Raw genomic sequence first — 16912 nt, forward strand, 5'->3', positions numbered from 1 at the left:
TGAAATTTACGATCTTGTGTTTGCACATGGTGTTTATTTTGAAAGTGAGCGGATGTTGCATACGATCCTCGTGCCTGACTTCCGGGATAGTTCGATCATTTCTGTGTCGATTGACGCGTGCTGGGCGCGGGGAGCGGCGAAAATAGACTCCCCGCGTATCTCTGGCAGAGCGGCGCGGCGGAACGCTCCAGAGACGGAGCTGAGACGCGCCGCAGCGCGCCCTGTGGACTCTAGAGCATTGACTTGAATGGGAACCTATTTGCTGCGACGTGCGCGGCGCAGCCGTAACGTAACGCGACGCATCCTGTGGATCTTGGGCTTAAGATCATTGATCTGTTGCTTTTTCATGATATGAGTTTGTGTTTCCGTTATGCATAGCAGACAGAACTGTCTTATACATCCATCCATCTTGTTTGTGCTTCCTACATCTCCCTCTGCCAACTCCTCATCATACTGCGGCCAAAGAATCTAAGAGCACTCCAACTCCCACCCTCCCTCTTAATCAAAGCTCAAGAGACCTGCACTCTTCACCTTTAAGTAGTTGCACTCAACCTGCACTCAACAAAACACTTTTGGATTGTTTTTTGGTGAGTAAAAAAACAAAGGTGTAGAATATTTTGCAGTGCCGATGTGGGCAAAGATTTGTTATTTAAAGCTGGCTGTTGGCTTGGGTCAGATGTCTCACACCACAGAACTAAATCTGTGCAGTTGATGGGAATTTTCTTCTGTCCTTGAGGCAGAGAGTTCAAGCTGCCAAGAATTTAAAAGGAATATGCGCTGACCCTCCAATCTTCAGCCATGACTGAGTTCATACTCATACAGCCAAACACACATTCACAACTGGAAGCTGGCCAATTCAAGCTGGTGGCCAAGTCATTCTTGGCCGATGGAGCACAGAGGTGCTAAGTGTCTTGCACAAGGGCACTGCAAGGGTAGTTTCCAAAGTGGCACCAGTGCACTTTGTTTTAATCAGATTTATCACGCCAGTCCAACAACTCATTCTGCTCCCGTCCATTAGAGGCCACTGCTGTTGCTGCCCCAACAGAATACATAACATTTAAAGAGTCTAATACTCAAAGTTACATTACAGATGCAGTGCTTCATTTTGTTCCCAAACCCCAAACCAACACTTCAAATTGAGTTCCAACACAGTGGTGAAGTAAGAGGAAATCTGGGGTATTCAAGGGATTCAATAATTTATACGAATCACTTCAGTGGACATAAATGCTTTGTATAACAACTTAAATGTTGCACTAAAGTTAAAAATAAATCAAAGCAGTCTCTAGCTTCAGCCACATTAACGACACTGGGGCCTCTGCTGAGCACTTAATGTTACACATCAGCATCTGTCCATGACAAGTTGACTGTTGTTCTAAACAGGGTCAGGCCAGTTGTTATTCCCTTTTGGCCATGGTGACAGTCATCGAAAATGTCTCTCTCTCTCTCTCTCTCTACAGTATCATCATGATTCAAAGAACCTCTGAATGGCACACTCGGCTCCTTCATCAGTCTTTAAAGGGAATTGTATCTGACTCATATTTTATGTATTTTCATGTCTGTAAATGATCAATATTCATCACAGACATTGAAATTGAAATATTGCATTCTGCTTATTTTCTGTTTTAAAATCTCACCACTGAGGCTCGGCCCTGCAGGGACGGTGACATTTCAGTAAAACAAATTGAGAAGTTTAACTATCAAGTTCAGAAGCGGTTGAAGGCACTGGGAGGAACTTTTGACATGGCTGTGTTTTCCAAGATGAAGACTGCATTTCCCATGAGCACCATCACCCTCTGTGGTAAAGATGTGGCTCTTGCCAAAGCGTGCATTTTTTTGTGAAAGTACATGAATGAAGTGCAGATCCCTTTTGATGTAGTCTTGCTTTTTACAAGATAGTAAGAGTGATGAAGTAACGTATAGATTATGGTTTTCTTTTATATGTTTATGTATTTATTTATTTCTAGCTATATAATTTACACAACCCACCAAGTAGCTTTCAATAAGGAACATTTGGGAGTCAGCCAAAGGCTCTCTTCATTCATCAGATTGTTTCTGCAGTGTCTACGGTTCACTAGAAAGAGATATATCCATTAGAAGACAGAGGTGACGTTTCGTAATAAAGACTGCATTCTCCTTGCCACTTACAAGGTGCACCTTTCACACAAATCAGAGCGTGGCAGGCACCAATATGATTTGTATACACATAAATCAAACGTATGAGTGCGCACTTTCACCTATAAACGAGGCACCTGTGATATACAACGTGTATTTATGTAGTCCAATAGGGTTTCAGAGAATCTAATAAAAGGGATTGTAGCCAATAAAATCAACAGTTTGATCTATTTAGCATTTTTTAAACTAAAAGGGTTTGTTGAGCGAGCATGCTTCTTTTGTATTCAGATACTTAAACGATAAAGCTGAAAGCACGCTAGAAGACAAAAATAACTTCTGTTAAATGTCAATTGCTCAATCAAGGGTTAAGTGTTTAGCTCAAAGGCGTGTTAGTAGAAGCTGCTGAGAGCTGGGAATGATAAAGGAAACAGTTCACCTTTTCTGTGATTTCAGCAGCCTGACATTTGTGCTGTGTGCTGCTGAGCTGTCTAACCTTCGGGGCGCCTTAGGCAACAATCAGCTCTGTGTTTACAAAGAGATGCACTCCAAACTTCGAAGACCTGGTAGACAAATCTGCTGCTCAGCACTATCACATACATACAGTATCAACATGAGAACATCAGCAGAGGCCCAGAGGCCAGGCCCAGAGGCAACGCACCACATTCTTTCCAGGCTGCTCCACACAGTGCTGAATCAGCTGGAGCTGCTGTAGTTCAGCGGCACTGTGTGCACTCAGTCTACCAAACACCACAAGATGAATATCGCTGAAACCACTGATAGTCTGAATGCATAATCTGAGACATTCAGTACTCAATATGAATGATGAAGGACACCTTTATTTGAAAGTCCAGTTTACGTGAGCCACTGTTCCATTCTGCTTCTTATAAAATCGTCTTCTATCATTCGTAGTTGACTTTGTGATACCGGCCAATATGACACTGTTGTCCAGAGAAGTTACACCGATCAGCCATAACATCAAGACCACCTGCCTGGTATTGTGTGAACCCCCCTCCCCTCAGGTCAGGGACAAAACAGCCCTGAACTGACACGTCATGGACTCTGCTATACCTCTGAAGGGGCTGTCTTTTCTAACGTTAGCAGCAGATCCCTTAAGTCCTGGAAGTTATGAGGTGGGGCCTCCATGGATTAGACCCGATTGTCCAGCCCAGCCCACAGATGCTGGATTAAACTGAGATCTGGGTGATTTGGAGACCAAGTCCACACTGCTGTGTTCTTCCAGGCCAGCCTTTTGCAACGCTACTGGTCCAGTTCTGAAACTGATGCCCATTATAGGCACTTTTGTTGGTGGATAGATGTCAACATGACACCTATATATTAGCTTCTGCAGCAATTTGAGCTCTAGTAGCTCTTTTATTGGATGGGAGCTTCCCTCTCCAACCATGGATAAGCTCTCGCCACCAATGACCTTGCTGGTTCACAGATTTTCAATCTTTGGAGCACTTTTGGTAGGTACTAACTAGGTGTGGGAATTGATAAGATTTTATCATTCTCGGCCGCGTGAGTCCGGACGTGGCCCCTCGAGCCTGGATGAAAAGACTTTGAATTTGGAGAGGAAAATCGCTTTTCCCTCCGGGGGTCATCGCGGAGGTATTTTACCAACTCTCGGTGCCTCATTTTCGGCCGTGTGAGTCCCCTGGACGTGCGCCCTGGACGTCCTGGAGCCTGGAGGAAAATACTTTGAATTTGGCGAGGAAAAACGCTTCTTCCTCTCCATGTTTCCTCTTTGTTTAAGGAGTTCTGCATCGCAGAGTGTGTAACGTAATGTAACGTACCGGGATCACGACATGACGTAGTGCTGGGAAATGAGTCGTTAAGAAGAGTCGATAACATTTGAGGTGTACAATTCCGATGGAATTGATCAATTGGAACCGGTTCTAAGTCGGATCCGGTTTTCAGTTCCCATTCCTAGTACTGACCACCGAAGACCCATAACACAAGCAGTTAATACAGTTAGGAGATGCTCTGACCAAGTCGCCAAGCCATCACAATTTGGCCCTTATAGAAGTCGCCCACAGCCTCATTTTTCATGCTTCCTACATGTCAGCTTCAAGGACAAAATGTTCACTTGCTGCCACATACATCCCACCCACTGACAGGTGCCACTGTAATGCAAAAATCACCTATCAGTCGTCATAGTGTTATGGCTGGTAGGTGTATATAAGATTGGATGAGATTGAAGCTTGTGAATGAAATCACTAATAACTCAGAATTTGTATACTAAACAAAAACTACAGTAAAGATAATACCCTACTTTATTTGTTATTCCAGGACTCTGGTTATAAGCTGATTCCTCCAGCAACCTTTTTCAACAGCTGTTTATAAAGAGACTGAAGATACTAAAAACTTTAATTTGAATCTCATTCAGAAAGTTTGCTTTGATACGAGTCTTCCTCTGTGAAGCCTTTTCTCTTAGTTAAAAAAGAAACATGAAATATTTCCATTTATGGCACAGTGTAATTCCTTTGTAATGCTTCTCTATCAGACTTATGCAGAACTCAAACGTTCACCTGTCAAGCTCTGAAATGATTTTCTTCTTCTTCATTTTCTTCTTCTTCTTCATCTGTTTGCATTTTCCTTCATTTTCAGCCTTTTTCCTGATCATGACGTGGTGGGAGAGCGGGCGAACGTTGGCAGAAATGATTGGCCGTCAGTTTGTCTTCACAGAAGAAAAAACACATCAAGGAAACCTTCAAATCAATATCAGCCATCTTGAATTTGTTTCCCTCAGTCGTAGCCAAAGATGTTCCACGAGCTGTCAGAAGCTTCCCTCAGCTGGACTTGACTAACTCTGACATTTCCTCAACATGGATTCCAAAATCAAACACAGTCTTTGATTTGAGCTAATACTGCCATGATGTAGAACTGAAGAGACAGTTTCTTCTTATTAAAGCTTCTTGGAGAGCCAGATCAGATTGATGTCAAGCACGGCAGAAACCATGGCAGGTGAATCTTAAGTGGAGTGATATCCTGAAGACTTGCACCAGAAAATAAAAACCTGTTACAGAGGAATTTAGAGCAGGTTGTTTTCGCTTCAACAGCAAAGACAGCTAGTGAGTGTATGCACCTTTATACAACAGTGCACATTACAACACAACAGGTCTTACACATGACAGCCTCCTTAGGTCTAGGCTCCAAATCACTACTATTACATGGGCAGGCATGTGGTGAGGAGGGTGTGGCTTAAAGGAAGGTAGGATGTCTGTCAGACTGCAGCTCAACCTTTCTAAAAAAGGAAGTTATAAAGAGTATCTGAGGCTTTATGAAGATCAACCCGACTACTTAATGATATTCAGTCTGTTGACAGGTGAGAATGGTAAATGCTAATTAGACTGCACCTGCAACGAACCTCTGAACTCTTTTCATGCCTTCATGCATTCTGTGCAGGCACAACATTAAAAAAGCAGTAGCACAGCCTTTGGGAGCAACTTGAGGCTCACTTTCCCTCCCTGAAACTCTGACATGCAGGCTGGAGGAGTCAGTGATGGAGTCGTCTGTTTTTGTGACAACCTGCCACCTCCTGAGCCTCACACCTGAGATGTTTTTTTGCGTGTTTTGGGATTCTGTGACATCAAGGATCAAAAGAATTACGCATGGAACCAAGAATACCAACGTAGGGGCTGCATAAAGTGAAAATAAAGTACCAAGTAGGGATGGGTACCGAATTCGGTACTTTTATAGGTACCGACCGAATTCCGTCGGTACTACCGAGTACCGATTCACGTAAAATCAAACGGTACCATGTTTCGGTACCTGAATGCAGCTTTCGCCCTGTAATAAAGTCAGAGGCTGATCAGGTGGACGTCTCTGCTCTCTGCTCTCTGCATCTGCACGGGAGCGCGCCAAATGGAGCCTGCAGCTGACGGGCACGCGCACTCACCACGAGGCAGATTAAGTTTATTTTATACGGTCTATGGTTGAGACTGACCCTCTCGCTCTGATTTCCTGCCCTGTTTATAACCGTTCCTGTGTGTGTGAATGCCAAACAAGTAACTTGTGTGTCCTGTTATTATAAAGAGACGGAGAACTGACTTTTCCCCGTCGGCAGGCATTCATATGTGTTCATTGATAAACTCCCGAAAGATCAATTAGACGCCACGAGCACGTGTCAGCTTATATATCTAATCACCTATATAATCATGTTTCTGTTAATTTCATGTTAAATTAAATAAATATGTTAAATTAAAGAAATTTGAGATTTCATTTTTTTTTTAAATTAACATTTATTACCACATAAACACAAAAGTACTGAAAATTGGTACCGTTGAGTACCGGTACCGATTCCCAGGTACCGGATATCGGTACCGTATCGGTTCAAATGTGAAAGGTACCCATCCCTAGTAGCAAGTAACACTTCTTATTTCATTTAAAAACAACTTTTGATAGAAACATTAGAGATTTTTCTTTCAGCAAACTTCCTACAGTAAACAATGCTGTGCAGGTCTTGGTGTTGAAAACATGGAGCAATACAAACTTCCTTCAGGACTGCAGAATCAGCTCCAAGCAACGAATCAATTAATACCTTCGTCAAGTTTAATGAGATTTCTATCTGCCTGCCACCATCTAATCAGCACTGCAACTATTAGGCTGCAGAGGTGCTCCAGGACAATCAGCACCCATTTCAATGACTTGTGGCCAGGTCTTTGCATGTCAATGTGCCTGGCAGCATCCCAGGTGTCAACCCAGTGAATTTAGACCAGTCAGGACTTCATTTGCTTTTTAATCCTCCCTCCGTCTGGTCCGGATGCAGGGTTCTCATTGGATAAGCTGCCCCCAAAACACAAAACTGCACTTTTTTTATTGGATTATTGAAGTAAATCTTAAGAGCAAATCAAGACAAGAGGAAGACAAGGATGTTCGCTAACAAGGTCATCCCAAACTTTCTTGTCCTCCTCCTGTTCTCTCTAGGTGTTTGTCCTTAAGTGTCCCCTACACAATCATTGTGCCTTTGCTTCTCTGCCTTGAAACCAATTAAAGTAAGAATTCAGTGAGAGCAGCAGTGTGAGGCAGATGGAAAGTGAAAACTGCTTGTTTTTGTTGCTGCTGTGGCTCTGGCTCCGAAACAACAAGATTTATGTCCCTATCGCCATCCCATCACATCTCCTGACTGTCCAGCACAAGTAAAAGATAACTCTAAATGCTGACTGGGAAGCTAACCTTGGCAGTGACTCTAGGGACTGAGGCCAAGGCAGGCTCTTAGGAAGAGGAGAGAGTCAGAGACAGAAAGACATACAGCTGTAAGCCCTTGATGGGTCCCCTGAGCCAAACAACAATCTGCTGCTTTCAGCGACCATCCCTGAACTCATCAGGAAACACAGGTTTGCTAAAGTGGAGCGGATTAAGCTTAAGTAGAGGTATGCAGCGGAGGGAAAACATTGTGAATGAGTAATATGCCAGGAACAGAATACGTTGCAGAGACTTATTTAAACAAACCTTCTGTTTGTGAAGGATTAGTGATTCATTTTTGGTGTGTGTGCGTAACGGGAAAGGAAAAAGCCTTCCATGGGGCGCCCTGGTGTCTCACAGGTTAGGGTAAGTACTCTTACGACTGAGTTCTTATCACAGTCTGAGTCACTTCCAGGCTCCTGCTTTGTATCGCTGTCAGATAAATGCCCAGAGTAAACCTTTACTTTTCCCATTTTACTTGATTATTAAAAAAAAAAAAAGTAACTTAATTATACGTCTCTTAAGAAGTTATCTCCTAATCTGTCCCCAAACTGTCCTGATATCTAATTTCTTTTAAAATCTGCACATTTTATAACCTGTCTGTTTTATTTTCCTGTGTTTCTCAGACTCTTTGTATGTTGGATTTTGAAAAGCACTCTATAAATAAAGGTTGTTACAACCTTTATGTTCACCTCCCGCAGAGATGGATCAACATTATCATTCATTTTTGGTCATTTTTCTGCTCATCTGATAAATAAAAATTAAATTTCCTCTATGATTTGCTCTCAAGTGACTCCTCATTAAGATATTTATTTAGCTGCTAAATGTTCTTCTTTCATCCTGATCAAACTTTTACTGTCTGATGTTTTTTTAAAGGGACAGATATGCTGCAGGTTCATCAGAGCTTATTTGCACAAAAAGTAGCCTAATGTGCTAAAAACGGGTAATGAGAGTGCTGACACTGAACAAACCAGATTCTGAATTGGAGATTCTGCTGGAGTAAAGTTCAGATGGAGGTGAGGAGACTGGATCAGATGTGATTGCTGTCACAACGAGATTCATCAAAAGAGTGTCCAGACGGCGGCATATTCAAAGGTGACATTTCATCTGTCAAAAGTGCCAGGAGCTGAAAGTCACTGAGCTGTTTCCAGATATGCCCTGAAGCTAACAATGTCTTTGACTTTTACAATTAAAGAAGGGTTAATGTGAGAGAACACACCATGAAGGAAATCAAATGTATACAAAAGCAAACATTCAAAAATTAAGCGCTGAAACACGATGAGGATTCACATTGTTGTGCTTTGTTTTGATGAAGTACTGGGTAATACTGATTCACTGGCTTACATTTGGCATTTACACTCTTCAAACTAGGAGTACATGCTTTTAAGGTCAATTAGCAGTTCAATGGTCTGTCTACAACTGCCTGAGGTGAAACATGCTTGTATAACATGGCGAAAATTGATTATCTGTATTCATCACTGTTGAAGTATTCATCTCAAAGATTTCTAAGAAATAAACGACTGTTAGGTCAATAACTATGCCAAAGGACATAACAAAATATTGGTCACAAATAAATGCACCTGAATTCATAGTGATAAGAAATATGTGTTTGCTGGCCCTATTCTCATTTTTAAAAAAAACACTTCAAATAGCACACATTTCAAATTTCATTTAATTGTATCGTATCGTGAGTCACCTAGCAACTCCCGCTCTTACCTTAAACTGCAGCATTTGTTTTATCTTGTACAGTTTAACTCAAGAGTTTAGGATCCTTTTACCTGATTATGAACATGTCTTGTTGCTGACTGCAGTTCATTTATTGACTGATGATATTTTTACTTCTTGTAGCATGTTTTATGTGAGACATTTCATGCTGCTGTCTTTGCAATGCCTCCTTTTCTACTGATATTTGGTGCTTCAGTGGGTATAGTCTTAGTATAATACAGGCAAAATATAAAACAATAAAGCATCAGATTGTTAAAAGTATTGTGAGTTTCTTGAGTTAAGTAAGGGTTAATAAAAGATGATGATTTGGGTCAAATAATGAGTCAATGTTCAGCATCCCTCTGTTGTTGTCCTGTGAATGTATTTACTACAACCAGTACAAGGGCTCTTGTGTCTATTTATATGGGACAACATCAAATACAGCGCACGTGGACAACATACTACAAATAAGTCTTTCAAGATTTTTTTTAAATCTTGGGTTCCCACATCAATTAACTCTGTCCGTCAAGACTTTTCAAACTACAGACAGCATCATGTGTTCTGCTTTTGTCAGAATCGCTGAAGGGTAATTCACCACACCGAGTTAAAGTAAGAAAACCTCAGAAGCTTTATATCAAACAGAAACACAACAGACATAATTTTCCTTCTCAGAAAAGGAAGAAAACAAAATTGGATCCTGCTGGTTTGTAAATGTTTGGCCACACAAAGTACGTCTGTGATGAGGGACTCACCCCGCCTGGTGAACTTAAAAAGGTTAAAGTGATTACAGTTTGAAAAGCCCATAATAACATTTAGACTAAACTGAGAAGGTACAAAAATAACAGACGCTACCATTAATGACCTCAGGAGGGATTTTATCTCAGACAGGCTTTCTTTACTGTTGGCTGCCTGCCTGCCATGTCAGGCTGATAACAGCTGAGCAGCAGTGGAAGCAGTATAACTAGTGGGCATAGCTTAGAACCACACAAAGGCCATTATGGCTGTGTTCAAAGTAGAATAAGTGGCAGAATAATTGTGGAATGAGGACTTGCTGGCTCTGACACAAGAGAAGATAAAGAGAAGAAAGGAAAAGACACACACACAAGCTGCATGTTGTATCCACCTTTGCTTTCACTCCATATTAGTGTTAAAACTAAGCCTACCACTCTTATAAGAAATGACTCCCTGTCTTAAAGAAACAAAACTCTCCAGTTGTTCATTTACAGTACAGCAATCAATAGCCTTTACTCTGCAGATGAGAGACAGCGTTATATGTGAAGGAAATTGATTGGAAAAATCATGGACGATTAATTCTGTCATTCGTATTCCCTCAGACGCAGCAGGAGATCACATTCAGTCAGAGGTCCGGAGACTCTCTGCTGCAGTCATGTGAGGAATTTAGTCTAAAAGAGAAGATTTAAACAAGTCACCAATATAAAACTACTCCAACATGCATCCTCGGGTTATAAATCTTCCTCTGAGACAAGACAGATGAAGCACTTAAAGTTCCTTTCATGTTTTAGCCAAAAAAACAACAGCTTAGCATACAAAGATAACATCAGAAAGTAAAAAGTGGGACTGGACTAAGGATGCACACTGAACCTGTACTGCAGGACATAAATATAATATACCTCCCTATTACTGTACCAGGAACCTTGACCTGGTAAAACCTACTATGCATTATACAACAGGCAATGAGGGGATGAAGGCAAATCAGGAGAACATGTTCTGATCCTTTTGCATTACTTAAAAGCCTGCAGGTGCAGGATTTAGATTTTTTTTTAAAGGTAGATGTCTCCCGAATGGCTGAGCCCAGCATCAAGTGAATTACAAAAATCCCCATGAGAAGAGATAAAAGCCAGGACGACTTTTTTTGAGATCAGTGAGGGTTAGAAAGGACTTAATATGAGCTATAAGCTACAGCTGTCAGTGGGAACAAAGTGGTTACCTTTCAAACTAAAGACATACATTTACTTTGATTAAACAGGCAAAGAAACCTTTCACTTTTCTGACTATTTCTCTCCATCCAAAGAGTGCGGAGTCGCCTTTTTTTTCTAAAACTAGCAGATGTAAGAGAGAGATGGAGCTGCCTGAGTACATGGTAATCAAATTTTGTTCTCTTCTATTTATTTGTTTTATTGGAATGATAAAAACTGTTTTTCCTGGGACGCCAGCTGGCCTCACAGTTTTAGGTGTTCACCTCAGATTCAAAGGCTAAAGTCCTTGTTGCAGCAGTCCCTGGTTCAATCCCCTGCCATGACCCATTGCTGCATCTGTCCTATCAAATAAGGATGAAAAAAACTCACCCAAAATAACTTTTAAAATTCTGTTTTCCAGGAGAGACTTAACCAAGAGGGCATCATAAGAATACTGCACTTTATTTAATACTGACATTATCAGATAAAAAGCCAGGTACTGTCCAGATAATGAACCATATTGATTTAAGATTATTTTACAGGAATAGCTTGTTAAAATATAAAATTGTGTGTAAAAGCAACATATGAGGAGCAAGAGCATTGAGTATGACTGTGATTTTAAAGACACTTTAAAGCTAACTTGAACCTTGTCACAGAACTACAATATGAATCCTTGTTATGTTAGACCCAAAGAGCGAGAACGAGTGCAATCATAGAATCGATCTGAAAAAAATGTTGTGTAACATTGAGAGAAAAACAAACAGAGAGCAGTTTTGAAACAGAGATGAAACACTGATGTATTTTCAGCACCATGGACAGCTCAGAGAGCTCATAAAAGCCAAGGCCTGAACAAGGTTTCCTCTAAATCAATCCTCACTGTGCACAAATCAGACATGCTCTTTTATCACCCCATTTGCTAATAGGCTTTCTTTACACTCTGCTGCATTAACAATAATGCACTATGAGCACAGTCTTAATTCTGAGTGTGGAGCATGTGAGCACTGAGGCCAATGCCTATAGCTCCACCCACACTACACACGCACCCCCTATGTGCCAGCTGCTTTGAAGGTGTCTATTTACATGCATGCTTTCTACTGCAGAGTTTAGTGTGCACACTTCTGTTATAACTGGGGCTGCAGCAAATTATTATCTTTGTAATCCAAACATTCGTCTCAGTCTTTAAATTGCTTAATTTATAAAACAGGCAGTTCACAACCTTCAGACTGTTCATTTATAAAATGACAAAGCCGCAAAATACTTCACTTAAGAAGCTACAATGAGAACAGAGTCAAGTAAGAAAAACTATTTCTGACATTTAACCTTCTTTTGATCGATTAATCATTCTACCTATCGATGCCAAACATTGCTAAACTCGTCGTCACAGTTGCCTCTAGACAAAAATACCAAGCAAGCTTCAAGAGATCAATTATAGACACCAAAGCCAAACAAAACTAAATGATGTGCAGCAGATGATTTCAAACACAACAGGTTGTATGTTCAGTCATTTCCACAGCTGTGTCAGATCCCCATGTTGATTTGGGATCCTGGTGTGACAGTATAAATATGCTCTGTGCAGGTTTGATGTTTCAACAACAGAAACTTACCTTCACAGCGTCAGCATGAGTGACTTTGTCGAAGACTTTGTCGTTCACTTTCATGATCTGGTCCCCGATCCGGAGCCCCTCTTTCTCCGCCAGGCTCCCCGGTTCCACCAGGGACACATAGATCCCGACCCCGTGCTCCGAGCCCCCGCGGATACTGAAGCCCAGGCCCTCGTTGCTCTTGTGCCGCTTCATGGTGACCTGTCGGATCTCTCCCGGCGGCTCGTGGATAAAGTTTCTCCCCAGTAGAGGCACCAGAGGAGCGGCCCCCAGAGGACCGGTCCCCTCACTGCTGGTGCTGAAGCTGTCCGGAGAGCCCCGCAGCGCCACCTGGTACTCAGGCGGGTTGTTTGGGGAGAAATGCCCTGGAGGAGTCGGGCTGGCGCTGGGGAACTCACCCGCTGGGGGCTCCGCATTGCCATTGCTTGCAGCTGAATCCGACTTTAAGTAGAGGCCCTCCGAGGTGTACTGCTCGAAGAGGAGCTGGTCCGAGCGCGGGATGACCAGCCGTAGCATGGGCAGAAGTTGCCTCTTGCTGGGCGCGTTGAGGATGACGTTGAGAGTCTGGACCAGGTCGTACACGTTCCGTTTGGAGTGGTAGACGTTGAGGCAGTGGATGAACTGCTCCCTCTCGAAGTCGTTCAGCAGGAGGTTGAGAGCGTTGTGCAGTTTCTTCACGTTGGCCGACAGAGTCCGCGCGCTGGAGGCCACCGAGTTGGCCGAGGAGCTGAGGGACATGCGCTCCAGGTCGGTGCTGCTCATCCTGGCGGTGTGACCGGGACACGGCGCCACACTGGGGCGGGTTAAAGAGCAGACATCACGGGCAGGCTGCTCGGGATGAGACCGGCGCCTGGCATCACGACCGGGGGGGGACTCTGGTTCTATCCATGATGTCTGACTCAGACTGTATATCCACTTAATACGATATCAATAGAGTCAAACTAATTTAATTTCACACTTGACACAAATTAATTAACACTTACCGCAATTTAGATATGAGTAATTGGATTCTGGTAACTTCAAGCGCGCAATGCTGCGTCAGGACATTCAACAGCCTCGTGGAAACTCGTCACGGAGCTCAATAATGATCCAGTAAAGCTCTCAGCCTGCGTGTCATTAGCTGCGCTCTTATTCTCCAGGAGGTCAGGTGGCCGCCGAGCCGACGCGTCTCTGGTGTCTCAGCGCCAACACGCACAGCAGCTCCGGAATAAAACACCAGAACTCAGAGCGTCACAGACTTTGTCCTCTGCGGTCCAGTCCACGCAGAAGGAAAAGAGAATTCCTCGTCCAGGTAAAAGAAGCTCTAAAGTTATTTCTGTGCTCCTGCTCAGTGTCCCGTTGAGTTCCTATATCCCGCTCAGGTCTCGGTTTTAGTTCCAAACGACAAAAAGTCCATAAAAAAATCCCTCCACGCACCGAGCAGCGTTCCTCCAGCCCTCTTTCTGTTTATTAGTCTCCTTTCTTGATATCCGTCCAGTATCAGAGTGGAGCTCCTGCTCTGTGTCTGCGCTTCAGACGTTACTACAGCGACAGTGCTCAGACCTGCTGCAGACTGTCGCTCCTCTCTGACCCTCCTCCATCAGGAAGTGACGCAGAGACGTGCAGCCAACCACCAACACGCGCTCTGAGCTGCCAGTGGCACTTTCTCCACCAATAAATAACTGAACAGGAGTTTGATTACACATTATGGTGGCCTGAATTCTGCTGTGCAGCTTGCAAGTTTAAATTGTTCCTTAAAGTCTCACATATCTTAAAGCTCACATGTTACACAATACAAATACATTTTTTTAATTCATTTTCTAAAATTGGCTCTGCTGTCAAGTTTCTCTAACATCTACTTTGATTATATAGGAAGACCTGAGCTTTGGAAATGATCATGCACAATAGCTCTACAACTGTATTGTATATATTTGATAGGCAAATTAGGAAGTAGATTAACAATTATATATTAAGGTGGCTTGATGAAAAACAGATCTATCATTCAAAAACAACCATGTGCACACATACATCAATAACATTTGCCCTCCCTGTCTTCACTAACTACTATCACTGAAGCATCAAACATTTTTATATTCCTGTGTATCATCATTTAAATTTGAAAAGAAACAAAACAGAGTTGTGATACCTTCTCAACATATTCATTTGATGACTCAAAAGACAGATGTCATCGCCACTGTAACTAGCTAAATATTGCGGGGTGCAATGCTCATGATGGATTAAGGTGAGGTCAGACTGAGTCTGATCCTGTCTTGGTGTTGGGTCTCTGTTCATAATTTGACATAGAGTGGTCTAGACCTCATATGTTTGTAAAAGCGTCTTGAGATAACGTTTGTTGTGATTTGGCGCTATACAAATAAAGATTGATTGATTGATTGATTGATTGATTGATTGATTGATTATCCAATCTTACAAATTAGGCCACTAACAAAGGAATATGTGCTACTTTGCACTGCAAAGACAGCAAAGACAACCTCTTGCAACACCAATAGAGTTTAAAATAAGTCGAAACCAAGACAAGTCAAATAGCCTATCGTAGTTCAGCACACTGGGGTGACACCAGGGGTGGCCAATCAGATTTCAAGGAGGGGAGAGGGGGAGTGCCAACCCTGGCCACCACTTTGGACGTGCCCCTGGCTGGTCTTATCTCTAACATCTCTCAGCTACGATACACTCCAGACCCAATCTGACTTGTGTATGACTAAATCACCGCAGATTGGCACAACATAGTTCCACTGGCTGATAATCTTCCACCACTGAGTGTAGGAAACTTTAATATCCTTTGAGAATAATTTAAGGTGTGTAATTAAATTACATGCATATAAAGAAATACTTTAAAATGGGTTTAATTCAACGATGACCAAAACAATGTTATTTGGAAGCTGACATTTATCTCACTGCAACGCTGAACTCTTTAAAAATGTTTGTAGGGATCAAAAATACAATGAACCTCAACATGTTCAACTTGTGTTCAGCCTCTTTGTTGCTCTGTATCTCAACTTGCTGCATTAGGTTTCACTATACTGTGATAACAATTGTTTATTGGTTGCTTTTAATAATTAATTAGAAAAGCACACTTTTACAGTGCAATCTAAAATCATTTGTTAAACAGATTCTGTTTAGTGCGTTGTATTTATTTCCCTCTGCTTTTTTGTTTTTACACACTAACCTTTTAGTGCAGTTTCCACAGAAGCCTTATCTCTTACTCCAACCCTCTGAGCTGTAACTAAAAAGTAGCGAAGTGGAGTAGAGCTCCGAGTTATCTGAGTGATTAATCACACGTACAAAACATTGACAATATCAACTTCAAATAAAGCCCTGTGCTCTGAGGCTGCTGGGTTGACAAATGGCTCGGTGCGATTTTTGCAGAGTTTCTCAGCTGAGCCTTCTTTAAAATCTGCAGCAGCTGAGCTGTTCCTTCTGCTTTGTTAAACAGTAACTGAAGCATTTAAAAGGCTGACCTGAGCAAACTGAGGACTGTCTGCTCACACAATAAAAGATCCATTGTGTCATTTCAATTTGAAACTGTGACCGAGTGTGTGTGGTGTGATAGAATTACTAATGTCAAAGTAATTAACGAGGTTCAAAAATGGACCGCAAGACTCGGAAAAATTGAAACAGACTTGGAAAATGAATAGTCTTTGAAAATGAATCAATAAGATAGAGAATGGGCTGAAAAGCAGAGGAGCAAATGAGGTCTAAGCAGAGGGGACTGAAATCACAGATGAAGTCAGCGCTCTGCTCCCTGAAAGTGACGCAGCAAAGCTGTAAGCAGAGCAGCAACGCAGGCAGCAGAGATAAAAGCTGGAGCATCTGATAGCATGAGCATGGTTGCAGAGGACTTGGTTATCAGTTAATGATTTCCCATGCCAATTCTTTATTTCCCATCTGCTTCTTATGAATAAGAATTCAAAGCTCTGTCCTAAATAGTGGGAGCTCATTTCAGCTCTTATGGAGTGATTGATTTTAGAAACGAGGGCAGCAGCTATTTCTTATTCCCATCATCGATTAAAATGTGGATTATTTTCAGATTCAGAGAAAAAATGTTTCTTCATGTTTGTTAAAATCTAACTGAAAAACAAACATGAATAGAGCATGTGGGATAAATGATACATTACCATGCTTTCTGGAGTTGCCAAGTTATTGTGCCTTATTGGCAGGAAGTCTATTAGCATATTAATATTGTATTTAAAGAGAACATCCCTTTTTGATGTGACAGTCTACATGTGTGGAGATTTATTTGGTAGTGGGACTACATATGATAAGAATCAGGCATTATTTCTTCTGACAGTGAGCAAATGTCTGACTGAAATCTGACCCACCAACAATTGATGAATGGATAGAAATGATCTAATATATGTTATTGAAAGACTGTTACATTCCCTGTGAGTCCAACAG

General features: G+C 42.0%; 1 protein-coding gene across 1 annotated transcript in view; it reads right to left on the reverse strand.

The window, feature by feature from the left end:
• Positions 1-14081, reverse strand: part of whrna (whirlin a) — a 177329-nt gene extending 163248 nt beyond the window's left edge. Inside the window, 1 exon segment of the mRNA XM_034710311.1 lies at positions 12521-14081. Within this exon segment, the coding sequence (XP_034566202.1) occupies positions 12521-13279 (759 nt within the window). The 5' untranslated portion in view covers positions 13280-14081.
• Positions 14082-16912: the final 2831 nt, after the last annotated feature.

Source organism: Notolabrus celidotus, chromosome 19 (assembly GCF_009762535.1).
Source record: "Notolabrus celidotus isolate fNotCel1 chromosome 19, fNotCel1.pri, whole genome shotgun sequence".
NCBI lineage: Eukaryota > Metazoa > Chordata > Actinopteri > Labriformes > Labridae > Notolabrus > Notolabrus celidotus.